Here is an 18,033-nt window from a genome sequence, read left to right on the forward strand (position 1 = left end):
ATCCCTGATGTATTTTTGGCTAGCAACTAAATCCTTCCTGGGGTCAGGAAATTCGGACACTATTGTTCTTAATTCCATTCTGGAAAATGGAGTGTACATGGCAATGTTCCTTATGGGAGTGGCTCCAGAGACATCTGTTTTTCCATTGGGGACTGCTATTACCCTTACAGGAGCAATTCTAACAGCCTCTTCCTGTGTAGATTCTACAGCTTGTTGTGGTACAATTGTTTCAGTGTAGTGCATGGTGCCGTACTTACCCGTTGACACGACCTCACCTATCCCTCCGCTAGGGGCTTTCACTAATCTCGTGGGTGTCGCTGTGCCTACTGTGGTCTCTGCTATGGTGGCTGCAAGAGAGAGAGCTGAAATTGTTGCTGAATCGTCTTCTTGATCACACTCCTGAGGAAGGTTCAAAACAGGGTACATCTTGCACGGGTTAATACTTGCATGAGTTATTTGGTTAACATCATTAACATTTACAGTGTTACTAAGAGTTTGTGTTTTACAACCCAGTGCGTTTCTCTCCGCAATCAACTTCTCTCCTGCAATGTATGGTGGGGGGGGAGCTGTGGCAATCAACTTCCTGACTGCCCCAGATCCTGCCGCCAGAGCCAAACCTCTCTGTATCTCACCTTCCTGGTGCCATAACTGTAAATAATCATGATGCTGAATTCGTCTCTTTGCTGATTTTACGAGACATATCTTCCTCCTTAAATTTTGTAACACTTCTGGACTGAAGCTACCTATTCTTGGGAATTTGTCCCTGTCTTGTACAGTCATTCTCTCCCATTCATCACATAAAGATTCGGTGTGAATTCCATATTTTTCACACATTACATATCGTGCCGACCCAACTGGTCGGTTCACAGAATCAACCTGAACCAGGGTTGATCGCCCCCTACCTGAGCAACTGGCCCCCATAGTCTGCAGGTGTTGCTTAGTCCTCCTTGGATCTCTGTATCAAGGTTTTCAGCAAGCCTTTTCAGACAACCAAATTACTCCACAGTAGGCCGGCGGTGGCGGTTTACCGAGTACCCCACTCACTCGCCCACCTCGACCAATACGACCTGATCACACCGACGTGGTGCTGGCGTACTCGATACAGGGCCCCTATGGAACCTTCAGTTTACTGGAACATATGAGGGTTACCCGCAGGACACTTACTCTTTCCAGTAAAGGTGGGGTTGTTAGATAGTTCCTGAGTGACCAGCGAACTTCCCTTCCAAAAATAAAAAATTACACAAATCACGTCAGAATGTACAAATAGCGTTTGTGACCACTTTACTCTAATGGTATTAGGTCAGATCACTAACTACTGCACACAATTACGTGCGGTCCAATCGTTCAGTACACGAGCACTACTTGTCATGTACTGAAAGACCAATGGAATCGATGTTTCCGGCCGCGATTCCTTCAGCAAGAGCTTATGGCCTATATGGGTTCTGCACCAACACCCCAGGCGTTGTGCCACTGGACTTTTATAGCGGACCTTTTACCTTACGACCTCCTGGTCTTGTTACCTTATGACCTCCTGGTCTTGTTACCTTATGGTCCGCTATACTCTAATGCTCAAATATTATTTAACCAGGGATGCCTCCCTAGCCACCGTATATGTCACTTACACGTATGTCCCTTGACGAGTACCCGGCTTTCCTTTTGGTTCCACCTTAAAGTTATATAAACTTTTGTATACAAAACACACTCACTCAACACATGTACACTTTGTTTCTATATCTATTTCTGCGCAGAAATTGTCTTCAGGCCAAGAGTGTTACCAATTAGGAGCAGGATCTGTTAAACTAAATTTCAGATTTTCTAAAAATAGATTTGCGTTATTTACCGCTTCGCGTTATCTACCGCTGTGCGTTACTTATCGCCTTGCGCTAATTATCGCTTTGCGCTAATTCAACTTTTTCGTGACTTGAGCTACGTGAGCGTAACCGGACGCTACGTTGCGTAATGTACGCTGCGTGCGTCTGCCTTTTGGATTGCGTACGCTAGTCTTTGTTAGCGACACGTGTACGCAATGCAAAGGATCCACCGTAACACAATATATTTATTTATCAATGTAGGTGATCCCTGATCATCTACCGCAATCCACACTGACTGCCTTGTATCTCAGACAAACCGTGTGTTTGTTCTATACTTTAACTATCACCTCTACTATTAAATAACAGCAAATCTCTTTTTAGCACTTTCTATCAACTATAAAATTTGGCAAACAGGAATAGTGATATACGAAAAAATGAAATACACAAGTGAAAAGAAATGCAGGTATGTATGCGTACGCAAGACAAAAGAAAAATAAACAGTTTTAAAAAGACACAAGCGTTTTGTTCTTACTTCCGGTTACCGGGTTCCTTCAGCACCCTTTATCTAAGCGAAGCAGACGCTTATCCCGTCAGCACTGTGAGACAACCTCCCACCCTTTGCTGGAGGGATAATGTCTGCTGATCTACCTAGTGCAGATGTGAGAAGTATAGGACGAGCCCGCAATTGACAATGCTAAATTCCTTTGTCGTATAAACAACCCTTTATGAAGCTAAGAACACTGTACGCTGTTTACTTAAGAAGTACCGTAATGGTACGCTAGTTGCGTAACGATCGCTCAGCCGTAGGCGAGACGCTCAGGCGTCACGTTCGCTCACGGCCCAGGGATCACAGGACACGTTATTGGTTATGTCTAGGGGAATGATTCGCTATGGCGTAGCTTACGCTCGAGACCACGAGGAGGTCACCAGCGATGCAGACGCTCACAACACTATACCTTTATGATAAAACCTTATACCAATGAAATACACTGAATACCTTAATGTGAGTACAGGGTGTGAGTGCAACCTTGTGTAACCTGACTAACTACAAAGCTGCTTGAGCGTCACCGACGCTCAAGTGAACACTTATCACTATAGAAAATACACAGATACTGGTTTAGGTTCCAAGGCCTATTAACTGTATTACGTCTAATATACTTGTAAAAGGGGATAACAGTACATATGATACACTACAATATAACAGAGACTTCCTAACCACAGAACTAAACAATAAATACAAAAAGACAATACTACACTGACCTAAATGCAATACAATACAATACTATCTAATACAATACAATACTAGCCTAGTCTAGGGGAGATATGAGAGAACAGAGAGAGAGAGAGAGAGAGGGAGAGATGAGATGAGAGAAATTGGCTCACAGAAAGACAATGATAACGGAGAGAAACTTACGCACAAAGGGTATGATCGCCTGCGCCTCGATATCCAGCTCCCGGCTATCAGCAGATAACCGTTGATGAGAGAGTGAGAGCTGGATGTGGTCGGCCTGCCTATTTATGCCCCACACACAATGCAATCTCCTGGTCCTACAATCCCATTGTCCATTGGCCGAAGGAATTCGGCCCTGTATCATAACAAAAGGTCATAGGGTGATTCATACAGGTGGGCTGTGACGATTTCCAACAGCTCAGGTGGGTGGGAAACTGGGTTTCCCGCCGCATACCTGAGTATGTGTAATTAATAGAAATGGACATAAACTTCTTATGTCCATAACTATTCGCACGAGCGATTAATACGCTCCAAACCAACACCGGAATATTGCTAATTAAATACTCTTCCGATGGGTACCAAACACTGCTGTATGATTCCTGTTAGACCCTTCGTACGATATAAAGAGGGATTCCTCAGCTCTGGGACATTGTATTTTAACCAAACTTTCAGAATCTATCAAAGGGACCATGATCTATAAACTACATTAATTGTGAACATTTGTAACGAATGAGTCGCACGCTACGACTACATAAACTCTACCGTAAATACGCATACCGCGCCTGCGAGTGCACGTTATTGCGGGTATGCGCATCCACGGGAGAGCGCACGCACGCGCAGCGCGGACCAGTGTGCGGTGCAAATATGGCAACGTGCATTGAGACATTTTTCTGACTTTGACAGTCCCATTCCCCGTTGACAGGACACTGAGCTCCTGAGTGTCCTATCCGCAAGCCCCACCACAGCGAGCATACAGACCCGCAGCACGCCGCCTCCCCTAACAGAGCCAGACGTAAGAAGAGTGGTGAGTAGGTGGCCGGCGTCCCGGTTAGCGGGTCGCTGGCTGTAATGGCGGCACAAGGGTCAGGAGCGCAGCACTGAGAAGCAGGCAGTGGCTCCAGGATTCAGAGGCATCCAGGGTGCTGTGTGTTCCGCTATGAGGGGCGAGCTAAAGCCACAACACAAACATACCCACACTGGCAGCAATTCTACAGGCGTTTTAACCGCGCGCCATTAAGGGGGCGGGGCTTTACTATGAGCAGATCCAGCAGCTCACCAGCGCCATTTTCCCTCTGCAGCTATACACAGGCAGAGTGACAGGGAAGCGCAGCTCCTCCACAAGGACTCCAGAGCACCTCAGCGGTACCAGGGGCTGATAGCAAAGGGGGGGGGGGGAAGCTATATTTTGTGTACTAAACCCTGTTTAGGGTACTTAGTTTGCGACCCAGCTAAACTTGTACTTTAGCTATAGGGACGTTGTGTGGCTGGCTCCATTATACTCTGTCTCTTTCTAGAGGTCTCTGTGTGGGTTAACTGTGTTTTACCCTATTTTCCTGTGTGTGTATGTGTGTGTGTGTCTTTTTTTTCTTTCACATTTACTATGTCATAGTAGTGTGTATCATGCACAGCAGTGTTTTTTTCTCAATCTGGGGGCTCACTGCCGTGTACTCAGGATAGTACACATAATCGGGCTAGTGGATCTGAACCGGTATGGTTAGATTCATTAAAAGGAATGCTTTCAAATATTTTGAATAAATTATCCCTAAATGAGATGGAGACGCAATATTTTAGGCAATCTGTTGTTGACCTGATGAATAGAGATTCAATGGTCATTCCAGCGTCTCAGACCCCTACCATTTGTCCACAGAAGCGTACTCTGGCCCAAATCATGCAGGCTGATACTGATGATGATGTACCAGACCCGGAGGAGGATGAGGTTCACTCGGTAGGGGGGATGCAGCTTTGTCACAGGGAATACAGGCCTTGATAGAAGCTATTAGAGATGTCCTGCACATCCCTGACAAAGTGACAGATGAAGATGAGGAATCTTATTTTAATGTGAAAAAGAAATCCTCAGCTACTTTACCTGCATCTAAGGAATTAAATTCCCTATTTGAAGCAACTTGAATAAATCCTGACAAGAAGTTTCAGGTCCCAAAACGGTTACTCACATCCTTCCCGTTTCCTCAGGATGACAGGAAAAAATTTGAAAACCCACCGATAGTTGACGCATTGGTTTCTAGGCTGTCACGTAAGATTGTTTTGCCTGTCCCTGGGGCAGCTTCCTTGAAGGATGCTGCAGACCGCAAGATTGAGACCACTCTCAAATCTCTGTACACAGCTGCGGGGGTGGCCCAGAGACCCACTATAGTTTGTGCATGGATTTCTAGGGCCATTACAAAATGGTCAGGTAATTTAATTGACTGGTTAGATTCCTTATCCAGGGGGGAGATAATTTTATTCCTACAGCATATACAGGATTCTGCTAACTTTATGGTGGAGGCCATAAAGGAAATTGGATTACTTAATGCACGCACCACTGCCATGGCAGTGTCAGCATGCAGGGGTTTATGGCTACGCCAGTGTACTGCGGACACGGATTCCAGGAAAGGCGTGGAAAGCCTACCTTTCACAGGTGAAGCCCTTTTTGGAGACTAACTGGATACGTGGATACCCAAGGCTACGGTGGGTAAGTCTACATACCTTCCTTCCGCAGCTCCCCCGACTAGAAAATCCTACGCTGCTCCAGCTCGGCAGTCCTTTCGGACAGCGAAGTTTAAAAACAAAACCAAAGGTTCATCTACGGCCTTAAACGGCAATAGAGGTAAAACAAGAAAACCAGCAACTGCAGGTTCACAGGAACAGAACCCCGGTTCTGCTTCCTCTAAGCCTTCAGCATGACGGTGAACCGCACTACCTGGAAGACAGGTAGGTGGGAGCCTGTTTGAGATTCTTCAGTCACATATGGTCAACGTCATGCCAGGATCCCTGGGTCAAAGGTCTTATAGCCCAGGGCTACAGACTGGAATTTCAGGAATTCCCACCTCACAGATTCTGCAAATCAGGCTTACCAGCTTCTTAAGAAGTAAGTATGACTTTAAAGGAAGCAATTCAGAAACTGGTAGAGACTCAGGTCATTGTTCCAGTTCTACTTCAGCTGCAAAACCAGGGTTATTATTCCAACCTGTTTGTAGTTCCGAAACCGGACGTTTCAGTAAGGACCATTTTAAATCTCAAGTCGTTGAACCCGTACTTACGGGTGTTCAAGTTCAAGATGGAGTCTCTGAGAGCGGTGAACTCAGGTCTGGAGGAGGTGGAATTCTTGATGTCTCTAGATATCAAGGATGCGTACCTTCATATTCCGATTTGGCCTCCTCATCAGGCTTATCTAAGGTTTACATTACAGGACTGTCACTACCAGTTCCAGGCCCTGCCATTTGGTGTCTCTACGGCACAGAAGGTGTTCACCAAGGTAATGGCAGAGATGATGTTTCTCCTCTGCAAACAGGGAGTGAAGATAATACCGTACCTTGACGATCTGCTGCTAAAAGCACCATCCAGGGAGAGGTTGTTAGTCAACATTGCCCTCTCAGCCCAATTACTCCAGGATCACGGTTGGATTTTGAACCTACCAAAATTTCATCTGGAACCAACTCGGAGGCTTCCGTTCCTGGGGATGATATTGGATACATAGGCGCAGAAGGTATTCCTTCCATTGGAAAAAGCATTGGTAATCCAGTCAATGGTGCGGGATGTTCTAAGACAAACCCGGACATCGGTGCATCTATGCATTCGCCTTCTGGGAAAGATGATACTCGCTTACGAAGCGCTGCAGTACGGAAGGTTTCACGCAAGAACCTTCCAGCTGGATCTGTTGGACAAATGGTCTGGATCACACCTTCACATGCACCAGAAGATCCGTCTGTCGCCAAAAGCCAGGATTTCTCTTCTGTGGTGGCTTCAGACTTCTCATCTGACCGAGGGCCGAAGGTTTGGGATTCAAAATTGGATTCTGCTATCCACAGACGCAAGCCTCAGAGGTGGGGGAGCAGTCACCCAGGGGGAACCGTTCAAAGGAAAATGGTCATGTCAGGAAGCCATTCTTCCAATTTAACATTCAGAAACTAAGGGCCATATACAACGCCCTTCTACAGGCATCGCATCTTCTTCAAGATCAAGCCATTCAGGTTCAGTCGGACAATGTGACGGTAGTAACGTACATAAACCGACAAGGCGGAACGAAGAGCAGGGCAGCAATGTCAGAGGTAACAAGGATTCTCCTCTGGGCAGAAAGACACACTGTGGCGTTGTCAGCAATCTTCATTCCGGGAGTAGACAACTGGAAAGCAGACTTCCTCAGCAGACACAACCTCCACCCAGGAGAGTGGGGCCTTCACCTGTAGGTGTCCGGGTGCTTGACACGTCGGTGGGAATGCCACAAATCTACATGATAGCCTCTTGTCTCAGCAAGAAGCTCAAGCGGTATTATTCCAGGTCGAGGGACCCGCAAGCAGTGGCGGTTGACGCTCTGGTGACTCCACGGGTCTACCAGATGGTGTATGTGTTTCCACCATTCCCATTGATCCCAAAGATTCTCAAAAAAATAAAAAGGGAAAAGGTTCAAGCAATTCTCATTGCACTGGAGTGGCCAAGAAGGGCCTGGTATGCGCATCTACTGGAGATGCTCCTAGAGGACCCATGACCTCTACCTCTTCGCGAGGACCTCTCCAACAGGAGCCATTCGTCTATCAAGACTTACCAAGGCTACTTTTGGTGGCGTGGAGGTTGAGCGTCAAATTCTAGCCCGGAAAGAGATCCTGGATAGGGTTATTCCAACCCTGATCCAAGCCAGAAAGGGGGTAACGTCTAAACATTACCACTGTATTTGGAAAAAATACGTCTCTTGGTGTGAGTACAAGAAATTTCCTGTGGTGGAATTTCAGCTGGGACGTTTTCTCCTTTTTCTGCAGTCAGGTGTGGATGTGAGTCTACGTTTGGGCTCCATAAAAGTCCAGATTTCGGCCTTATCCATTTTCTTCCAGAAACACTTGGCTTCTCTCCCTGAGGTTCATACATTTTTGAAGGGGGTTCTGCACATCCAGCCGCCCTTTGTGCCTCCTACGGCACCTTGGGATCTCAACGTGGTGTTGCAGTTCCTGCAATCGGAATGGTTTGAGACTGTACAGGACGTTAACGTCAAGTTTCTTATGTGGAAGGCCGTCACGCTGTTGGCCTTGGCTTCTGCGAGGCGTGTGTCGGAGCTGGGGGCGTTGTCTCACAAAAGCCCCTATTTGATTTTTCATGAAGATAGGGCTGAACTCAGAACTCGTCAGCAATTTCTTCCAAAGGTGGTGTCTGCGTTTCATGACAACCAACCTATTGTGGTTACGGTGGTTACCGACACCTCTGCTACTTCAGAGTCCTTGGATGTTGTGAGGGCTTTGAAGATCTATGTGAAGCAGACAGCTCATCACAGAAAATCTGACTCGCTGTTTGTTCGTGAAGATCCCAATAAAATTGGGTGTCCTGCTTCAAAGCAGACAATTGCACACTGGATCAGGCTTACTATCCAGCATGCTTCTTTCATAGCAGGTTTGCAGTGTCCAAAGTCTGTACAGGCCCACTCTACTAGATCGGTGGGTTCTTCCATGGCGGCTGCCCGGGGTGTCTCTGCTTTACGGCTCTGACGAGCAGCTACTTGGTCAGGTTCAAACACGTTTGCGAAGTTCTACAAGTTCAATACTTTGGCCTCTGAGGACCTTCAGTTTGGTCAATCAGTTCTGCAGAAATCTCAGCACTATCCCACCCGGTTTGGGAGCTTCGGTACATCCCCATGGTACTAATATGGACCTCAGTAACCTCTAGGACGTAAGAGAAAATAGGTTTTTAATTACCTATGGTAAATCCTTTTCTCGTAGTACGTAGAGGATACTGGGCCGCCTGCCCAGTGCTTCGTTTCTTCCTGCACTGTTACTTGGTTAAGTATTGTTGATTCAGTGGTTGCTGTTCCTGGTTTAAAGTTTGGTTAGCTTGGCTTTCCTCTAGTTGTGTGTGCTGGTTCGGAATCTCACCACTATCCTTTTTATATCCTTCTGTCCCTCTCCTCGGGCACAGTTTCCTAGACTGAGTCTGGTAGGAGGGGCATAGAGGGAGGAGCCAGCCCACACTATCAATTTCTTAAAGTGCCCATGGCTCCTAGTGGACACGTCTATACCCCATGGTACTAATGTGAACCCCAGTATCCTCTACGGACTATGAGAAAAGGATTTATCGTAGGTAATTTAAAATCCTATTTTATTTATTTATTTTAATGTTTATTTTCAAGTAGTAGTCTTTAACTATACGCTTATAATTTATGGTCTCCCACCTCTACAAATAAAAAACAATGTATAATTGGCTGGCTCATCATAAAGCCTCAGTACCTCCTATAGTGCCCAGTCCCCTTTAGCTGGTGCAACCATCTTTTTTGAGTCTCTGTACTCTAATAGGGTAAGGGTGCATCATTAGGGCTCATCATCCTGGTTTCCAGTTAAGGCTGTAAGAGAAATGATGGAGCCCCAAGAAAACATGGCTGCACCCACATGGATGGGGATTATTGTTGTGATTTAAATCAGAGATTCTCAAACTCTGTCCTCAGGACTCCATATGGTTCACGTTTTCCAGGTCACCTAGCAGGCGCACAGGTATAGTCCTTACTCACTGACACATTCTAAAAGCTCACAGGTGGAGTTAATTATTTAATTTGTGATTCTGTGGGACACTTAAACTGTTTGGGGTCATGAGGACCCAGTTTGAGAACTTATCATTTAAACCATCAGCATGAATGAACACTGCTTCGCTTTATAATCTTTCAGACCAAGAAAAACAAAAAGAGGAAGGGACTAAAGAAAAAACAAGGCGCAAAAGAGGCCACCGATCCAGATCAGCCACCGCGGTCAGTGACTGAGTTTGAGCGTCTAGTCCTTGGTTCCCCAAACAGCTCCGTTAACTGGATTCAGTACATGGAATTCCATCTTCAGGCCACGGAGCTTGAGCAAGCTCGAGCCGTGGCGGAAAGAGCCCTTGAGACCATTTACTTCCGGTAATGGTACCATCGACAGCAATGAAATAAATATACCACAACTTTTTTTTTTTTTTTCTTTTTTAAACCTGTTGCTGATCCATGGTAATACTAATCAGTTGAAATGTTTTTACTTGATGTGGTTCTAGCGAGGAGCAGGAGAAGCTGAATGTATGGGTTGCTATGTTGAACATGGAGAATACATTTGGGACAGAAGAGACTCTTCAGAAGCTTTTCCAACGAGCAGTCCAGTATAACGATCCCTTGAAAGCATTCCAGCACTTGGCAGATATTTACATCAAGTCGGAGAAGTTTAAGGTAATAAAATAGAAAAAGTTTACACTACTTATAAAGTGCCGTGATATTTTTCTGTATCCACATTTGCCTCTATTATGTGTATTGCACTTTAACAAATATGTTATTCTAAAGTTTATATATACAGTTACATTTTGTCTTCAGTAACCAAACATTTTCTGGCTCTGATGATGCCAAGATGCAGGTTATTTAATTGGTAACTGCTCAATTAGGGTTCTGTGAAATACAAAACAGGTTTTTTGTTTTTATTCTACCGCATTTAATTAAAAAAAATATATATAATTATATGTGTTTGTTTTGAATTAGATTTCTAGTACTGGGTCGTTTACCTTTTTTTTTTTGGTCTGTTTCTAGGAGGCTGATACATTATTCAATACAATGGTCAAACGTTTCCGCCAGGAGAAGTCTGTATGGTGGAAATATGCCTCATTTCTTATGAAACAAGGCCAGTCTGAGGCTACACACAGATTACTTCAACGAGCCCTTAGGAGTCTTCCAGATAAAGAACGTGAGTAGTAATTCCCATTGGTTTTGCTATCTGAATATTTTAGTTTTCTTTGACTAGTCAACCAATACGACTGCTCCCATACTAATAATGTCAAATAGACTGATATATGTCTTAATTTACTGACTGCATAATGGTAGTTGTGGTGGGAGGATATCAGGCGTAAGGGCAGATTATAGCGCCCTATACTACAATGTACTGTCACTCTCATTTCAGATGTTGATGTGATTTCAAAGTTTGCCCAGCTGGAGTTCCACATGGGAGATGCGGCGCGAGCCATAGCCTTGTTTGAAAGCACGCTCAGCAGTTACCCTAAGCGCACCGATGTCTGGTCTGTTTACATCGACATGATGGTGAAACATGGCAGCCAGAAGGAAGTGCGGTACGTGTCATTACTTTACATACACCTTGCCAGGCTTGGTGACTGTTGGAAAGATGTTTAATAATTCAAAGCTTTACTCCTTCTTACATATTCTACCATCCACGCCATTTGCATTTAAATTGCCAAATGATGTCAGCAGCTTCCCAGACTTAATTAGGATGAGACAAAACTAGAAGCTTGCATTGTGACTGACTTTCTCTTGTAGTGTCATCATTTTATTTTTTGGGGTATGCCCAGTCCAGGGTTTTCTTTTTGTGTATTGGCTTTGTTGCCGCATCAAGTGGTGTATGTCCAGCTCATTCTATAGATAGCTATCCATTGTAGCCATGTACAACCCTTTTTTGTCTATAACCTTTTTATTGTGTATATTTAGTTATTCTTTTCATTCTAAATTTGTTTGCAGGGATATTTTCGAGAGGGTCATTCACCTGAGTATGGCAGCCAAGAAAATAAAGTTCTTCTTCAAGCGCTATCTGGAGTACGAGAAGAAACACGGCGATGAGCGCACTATTCAGGCCGTGAAGGAAAAGGCCCTGGAATACGTAGAATCTAAAAGTTCTATGAGCGCCACCTAGAACAGTAACCACTGTGGGACTTGTGTCAGTCACCACATAAGGATGCGTGGTAACTCCAGACCTCCGTGACATGCCCTCATTCCAGGGGACTTGCTTTTCTGGGTCTCTACATCACATGTTGCGTTACAGAAACACGTCTGTCAGTGCATCTGCTCTGGATTTTATAATCTGATTCAGATTTTCCACGTTAGAACTTTGGAAGCAATAACCGAGTGGAAAGAATAAAAGACTGAACGCTGAACTTTTTCCATTACCTACAAACTGCTTTTTATTTCGTATTACAGATATTTTATACACTGTTTACATTTGAGAATGAAATAGTTTAAATATCATGTGCGAAGAATACATAGTGGGGCGAGTGCTGTTGTAGAACAGGCTGCAACGATTATGTGTACAGAGATTAAAAATATTGTTCTCATTAAGCTTCTGATTTGGAATTTTTCTGATTATCTGCTTTGTGCTGACATGTTGTCATTCTGTTTGCTGCTGAATGACTGGATCTGTCGCTGTTACTTGGCCATACATAAATGTGGGAAACTGCTGGCCGATGCCTGTAGGCATTCAGGTCATGGGAGTATTGGCTAATAGGACCTTGGGTAGATGACCACACGCTGGTGGCATTTTCAGGCTTATTTAATCTTAAACTGACAAGATCTCAACATCTATGTCCTGCTTTATTAGACTTATAGGCCCTACACACATAAAGATGTAAATGAACGATATGAACGTTTAGGCACCAACGATGAACGATGCCAACTATGAACGATGTGCGGCCCTGCGCTCGTTCATCGTTGGTGCCAGGTCGCTTATGCATGCAGGCCAATATGGACAATCTTGTCCATATTAGCATGCACGGCTATGGAGCCGGGTGACGGGGGAAGTGAAGAAAATTCACAGCCCCCCCCCACCGCCGGCCGTCTGGCTACTCAGGGGCACATCGCCGGGTGTGTAGGGCCCATTAGACATGCAGACATTCCATACAAGGTTTATCTAGTGTGAGAGTGCATTGTACATATATTATGAAAAGGACTTTAGGTGGATATTATTCAAACCTCCTAAAGAGGACAAGTGGAGGTGTTGCCCGTAACAGCCAATCAGATTCTCACTACAATTTTATAGCATGTACAAGATGAGTGACACCTCAACATGTACACTTAGGAAGGTTTGATCAATCTCCCCCATAGTCTTATTCAGCACTGGCCAACCCATAGCTCTCCAGCAGTTGTGAAACTACAAGTCCCAGAATACACTCCCGATGATCAGCTGGTGAAACATGCTGGGATTTGTAGTGTCACAACAGCTGGAGAGCCACAGGTTGGCCTGGTCTAGGGGAATTGTTTGTCCACACAGAGATCTAATTCTACCTACTATGTGCAGGAAACAAAGCACTGGCTTATGGTCACATTAACACTGCTGCACTCTGAATAAAATACTGCAGTGCTGTACACAAACACTTACTGTATGTAACCTGGGCTCTTTATCTCCAAACAGAGACTACTGGTCACGTACAATCTGTAATGTTGTCAGACTGAGGCTTTCCTGTGTACACACGGTGAGATCCTTGCTATGCCCGATTTTCACTTGTGATTTCCCTTGAACTCCCCGGAGTTCAGATAGCACAGATTTTGACTAACTTTCTTGAGATATGGACTATGTGTGCTTACCATTTTGGCTTATGTGAGATGTCATTGACATGTGAGATGAACTAGATAGTACACAGATCTAGCAAGGATTGACTTGCCTGCACAGTCTATCTTTCTCTAACGTCCTAAGTGGATGCTGGGACTCCGTAAGGACCATGGGGAATAGCGGCTCCGCAGGAGACTGGGCACAAAAGTAAAAGCTTGAACTAGCTGGTGTGCACTGGCTCCTCCCCCTATGACCCTCCTCCAAGCCTCAGTTAGATTCTTGTGCCCGAACGAGAAGGGTGCATGCTAGGTGGCTCTCCTGAGCTGCTTAGAGTAAAAGTTTATTTTAGGCATTGAACATTTCTGACACTACAAGTACCACAAAGAAGGGTATTATGTGGGGAGTAAAAAAACTACCAGTAGCTTTTCCTGAGTCAGATGAATTAAATGAGGTGTGTGATAAAGCGTGGGTTTCCCCCGATAAAAAAGTGCTAATTTCTAATAAATTATTGGCACTATACCCTTTCCCGCCAGAGGTTAGGGCGCGTTGGGAAACACCCCCTAGAGTAGATAAAGCGCTCACACGTTTATCTAAACAAGTAGCGTTACCGTCTCCTGATACGGCCGCCCTCAAAGAACCAGCGGATAGAAGGCTGGAAAATATCCTGAAGGGTATATACACACATACTGGTGTTATACTGCGACCAGCAATCGCCTCAGCCTGGATGTGCAGTGCTGGAGTGGCGTGGTCGGATTCCCTGACTGAAAATATTGATACCCTGGATAGGGACAGTATATTACTAACTATAGAGCATTTGAAGGATGCATTACTATATATGCGTGATGCACAGAGGGATATTTGCACCCTGGCATCAAGAGAGTGCTATGTCCATTTCTGCCAGAAGAGCGTTATGGACGCGACAGTGGTCAGGGGATGCGGATTCCAAACGACATATGGAAGTATTGCCGTATAAAGGGGAGGAGTTATTTGGGGCCGGTCTATCGGACCTGGTGGCCACGGCAACGGCCAGAAAGTCCACCTTTTTACCCCAGGTCACCTCTCAGCAGAAAAAGACACCGTCTTTTCAAACTCAGTCCTTTCGTTCCCATAAGTACAAGCGGGCAAAAGGCCACTCATTTCTGCCCCGGGGCAGAGGAAGAGGAAAAAGACTGCACCAGGCAGCCTCTTCCCAGGAGCAGAAGCCCTCCTCTGCTTCTGCCAAGTCTTCAGCATGACGCTGGGGCTTTACAAGCGGACTCGGACACGGTGGGGGCCCGTCTCAAAAATTTCAACGCGCAGTGGGCTCACTCGCAAGTGGACCCCTGGATTCTGCAGGTAGTATCACAGGGGTACAAACTGGAATTCGAGACGTCTCCCCCTCGCCGGTTCCTGAAGTCTGCTCTACCAAAGTCTCTATCCGACAGGGAGGCAGTTTTGGAAGCCATTCACAAGCTGTATTCCCAGCAGGTGATAATCAAGGTACCTCTCCTACAATAGGGAAAGGGGTATTATTCCACGCTGTTTGTGGTACCGAAGCCGGACGGCTCGGTGAGACCAATTTTAAATCTAAAATCCTTGAACACTTACATAAAGAGGTTCAAATTCAAAATGGAGTCACTCAGAGCAGTGATAGCAAACCTGGAAGAAGGGGACTATATGGTGTCTCTGGACATCAAAGATGCTTATCTCCACGTCCCAATCTACCCTTCTCACCAAGGGTACCTCAGGTTTGTAGTACAAAACTGTCATTATCAGTTTCAGACGCTGCCGTTTGGGTTGTCCACGGCACCTTGGGTCTTTACCAAGGTAATGGCCGAAATGATGATTCTTCTTCGAAGAAAAGGCGTTTTAATTATCCCTTACTTGGACGATCTCCTGATAAGGGCAAGGTCCAGGGAACAGTTAGAAGTCGGAGTAGCACTATCTCAGTGTTACGTCAGCACGGGTGGATTCTAAATATTCCAAAATCGCAGCTGATTCCAACAACACGTCTACTGTTCCTAGGAATGATTCTGGACACAGTCCAGAAAAAGGTGTTTCTCCCAGAGGAGAAGGCCAGGGAGTTATCCGAGCTAGTCAGGAATCTCCTAAAACCAGGCCAGGTGTCGGTGCATCAGTGCACGAGGGTCCTGGGAAAAATGGTGGCTTCTTACGAAGCGATTCCATTCGGAAGATTCCATGCAAGAACGTTTCAGTGGGATCTTCTGGACAAATGGTCCGGATCGCATCTTCAGATGCATCAGCGGATAACCCTGTCGCCAAGGACAAGGGTGTCTCTTCTGTGGTGGCTGCAGAGTACTCATCTACTAGAGGGCCGCAGATTCGGCATTCAGGATTGGATCCTGGTGACCACGGATGCCAGCCTGAGAGGCTGGGGAGCAGTCACACAGGGACGAAATTTCCAGGGCTTGTGGTCAAGCATGGAAACATCTCTTCATATAAACATTCTGAAACTAAGGGCCATTTACAATGCCCTAAGTCAAGCAAAACCCCTGCTTCAGGGTCAGGCGGTATTGATCCAATCGGACAACATCACGTCAGTCGCCCGCGTAAACAGACAGGGCGGCACGAGAAGCAGGAGGGCGATGGCAGAAGCTGCAAGGATTCTTCGCTGGGCGGAGAATCATGTGATAGCACTGTCAGCAGTGTTCATTCCGGGAGTGGACAACTGGGAAGCGGACTTCCTCAGCAGACACTACCTTCACCCGGGGGAGTGGGGACTTCATCCAGAAGTCTTCCAAGAGATGGTAAACCGTTGGGGAAAAACCAAAGGTGGACATGATGGCGTCCCGTCTCAACAAAAAACTAGACAGATATTGCGCCAGGTCAAGGGACCCTCAGGCAATAGCGGTGGACGCTCTGGTAACACCATGGGTGTACCAGTCAGTGTATGTGTTCCCTCCTCTGCCTCTCATACCAAAAGTACTGAGAATCATAAAAAGGAGAGGAGTAAGAACTATACTCGTGGTTCCGGATTGGCCAAGAAGGACTTGGTACCCGGAACTTCAAGAGATGCTCACGGAGGAACCGTGGCCTCTACCTCTAAGAAAGGACCTGCTCCAGCAGGGGCCTTGTCTGTTCCAAGACTTACCGCGGCTGCGTTTGACGGCATGGCGGTTGAACGCCGGATCCTGAAGGAAAAAGGCATTCCAGAAGAAGTCATCCCTACCCTGATAAAGGCCAGGAAGGATGTAACCGCAAAACATTATCACCGCATTTGGCGAAAATATGTTGCGTGGTGTGAGGCCAAAGAGGCCCCTACAGAGGAATTTCAACTGGGTCGCTTCCTACATTTCCTGCAAACAGGACTGTCTATGGGCCTAAAATTAGGGTCCATTAAGGTTCAAATTTCGGCCCTGTCGATTTTCTTCCAAAAAGAACTGGCTTCAGTGCCTGAAGTCCAGACGTTTGTCAAAGGGGTACTGCATATACAGCCTCCTTTTGTGCCCCCGGTGGCACCTTGGGATCTCAATGTGGTTTTGGGGTTCCTAAAATCACATTGGTTTGAACCACTCACCACTGTGGAATTAAAATATCTCACATGGAAGGTGGTAATGCTGTTAGCCCTGGCTTCAGCCAGGCGTGTCTCAGAATTGGCGGCTTTATCTTATAAAAGCCCTTACCTGATTTTTCACACGGATAGGGCATAATTGAGGACTCGTCCTCAATTTCTCCCAAAGGTGGTTTCAGCGTTTCACGTGAACCAGCCTATTGTGGTGCCTGCGGCTACTAGGGACTTGGAGGACTCCAAGTTACTGGACGTAGTCAGGGCCCTGAAAATATATATTTCCAGGACGGCTGGAGTCAGGAAATCTGACTCGCTGTTTATCCTGTATGCACCCAACAAGCTGGGTGCTCCTGCTTCTAAGCAGACGATTGCTAGTTGGATTTGTAGTACAATTCAGATTGCACATTCTGTGGCAGGCCTGCCACAGCCAAAATCTGTAAAAGCCCATTCCACAAGGAAGGTGGGCTCATCTTGGGCGGCTGCCCGAGGGGTCTCGGCTTTACAACTTTGCCGAGCAGCTACTTGGTCAGGGGCAAACACGTTTGCTAAATTCTACAAATTTGATACCCTGGCTGAGGAGGACCTGGAGTTCTCTCATTCGGTGCTGCAGAGTCATCCGCACTCTCCCGCCCGTTTGGGAGCTTTGGTATAATCCCCATGGTCCTTACGGAGTCCCAGCATCCACTTAGGACGTTAGAGAAAATAAGAATTTACTTACCGATAATTCTATTTCTCATAGTCCGTAGTGGATGCTGGGCGCCCATCCCAAGTGCGGATTGTCTGCAATACTTGTATATAGTTATTGTTACAAAATTCGGGTTATTATTGTTGTGAGCCATCTTTTCAGAGGCTCCTTCGTTTATCATACTGTTAACTGGGTTCAGATCACAGGTTGTACGGTGTGATTGGTGTGGCTGGTATGAGTCTTACCCGGGATTCAAGATCCTTCCTTATTATGTACGCTCGTCCGGGCACAGTATCCTAACTGAGGCTTGGAGGAGGGTCATAGGGGGAGGA

General features: G+C 46.0%; 1 protein-coding gene across 1 annotated transcript in view; it reads left to right on the top strand.

Moving 5' to 3' along the window:
- PDCD11 (programmed cell death 11) overlaps nt 1-12,301 on the top strand; it is a 143,282-nt gene extending 130,981 nt beyond the window's left edge. Inside the window, exons 32-36 of the mRNA XM_063961956.1 lie at nt 9,897-10,123; nt 10,252-10,420; nt 10,772-10,925; nt 11,139-11,304; nt 11,708-12,301. Coding sequence (XP_063818026.1) covers nt 9,897-10,123; nt 10,252-10,420; nt 10,772-10,925; nt 11,139-11,304; nt 11,708-11,879 — 888 coding nt within the window. The 3' untranslated portion in view covers nt 11,880-12,301. The remainder of the gene's footprint in view (nt 1-9,896; nt 10,124-10,251; nt 10,421-10,771; nt 10,926-11,138; nt 11,305-11,707) is intronic.
- Nucleotides 12,302-18,033: the final 5,732 nt, after the last annotated feature.

Source organism: Pseudophryne corroboree, chromosome 3 (assembly GCF_028390025.1).
Source record: "Pseudophryne corroboree isolate aPseCor3 chromosome 3, aPseCor3.hap2, whole genome shotgun sequence".
Lineage (NCBI taxonomy): Eukaryota > Metazoa > Chordata > Amphibia > Anura > Myobatrachidae > Pseudophryne > Pseudophryne corroboree.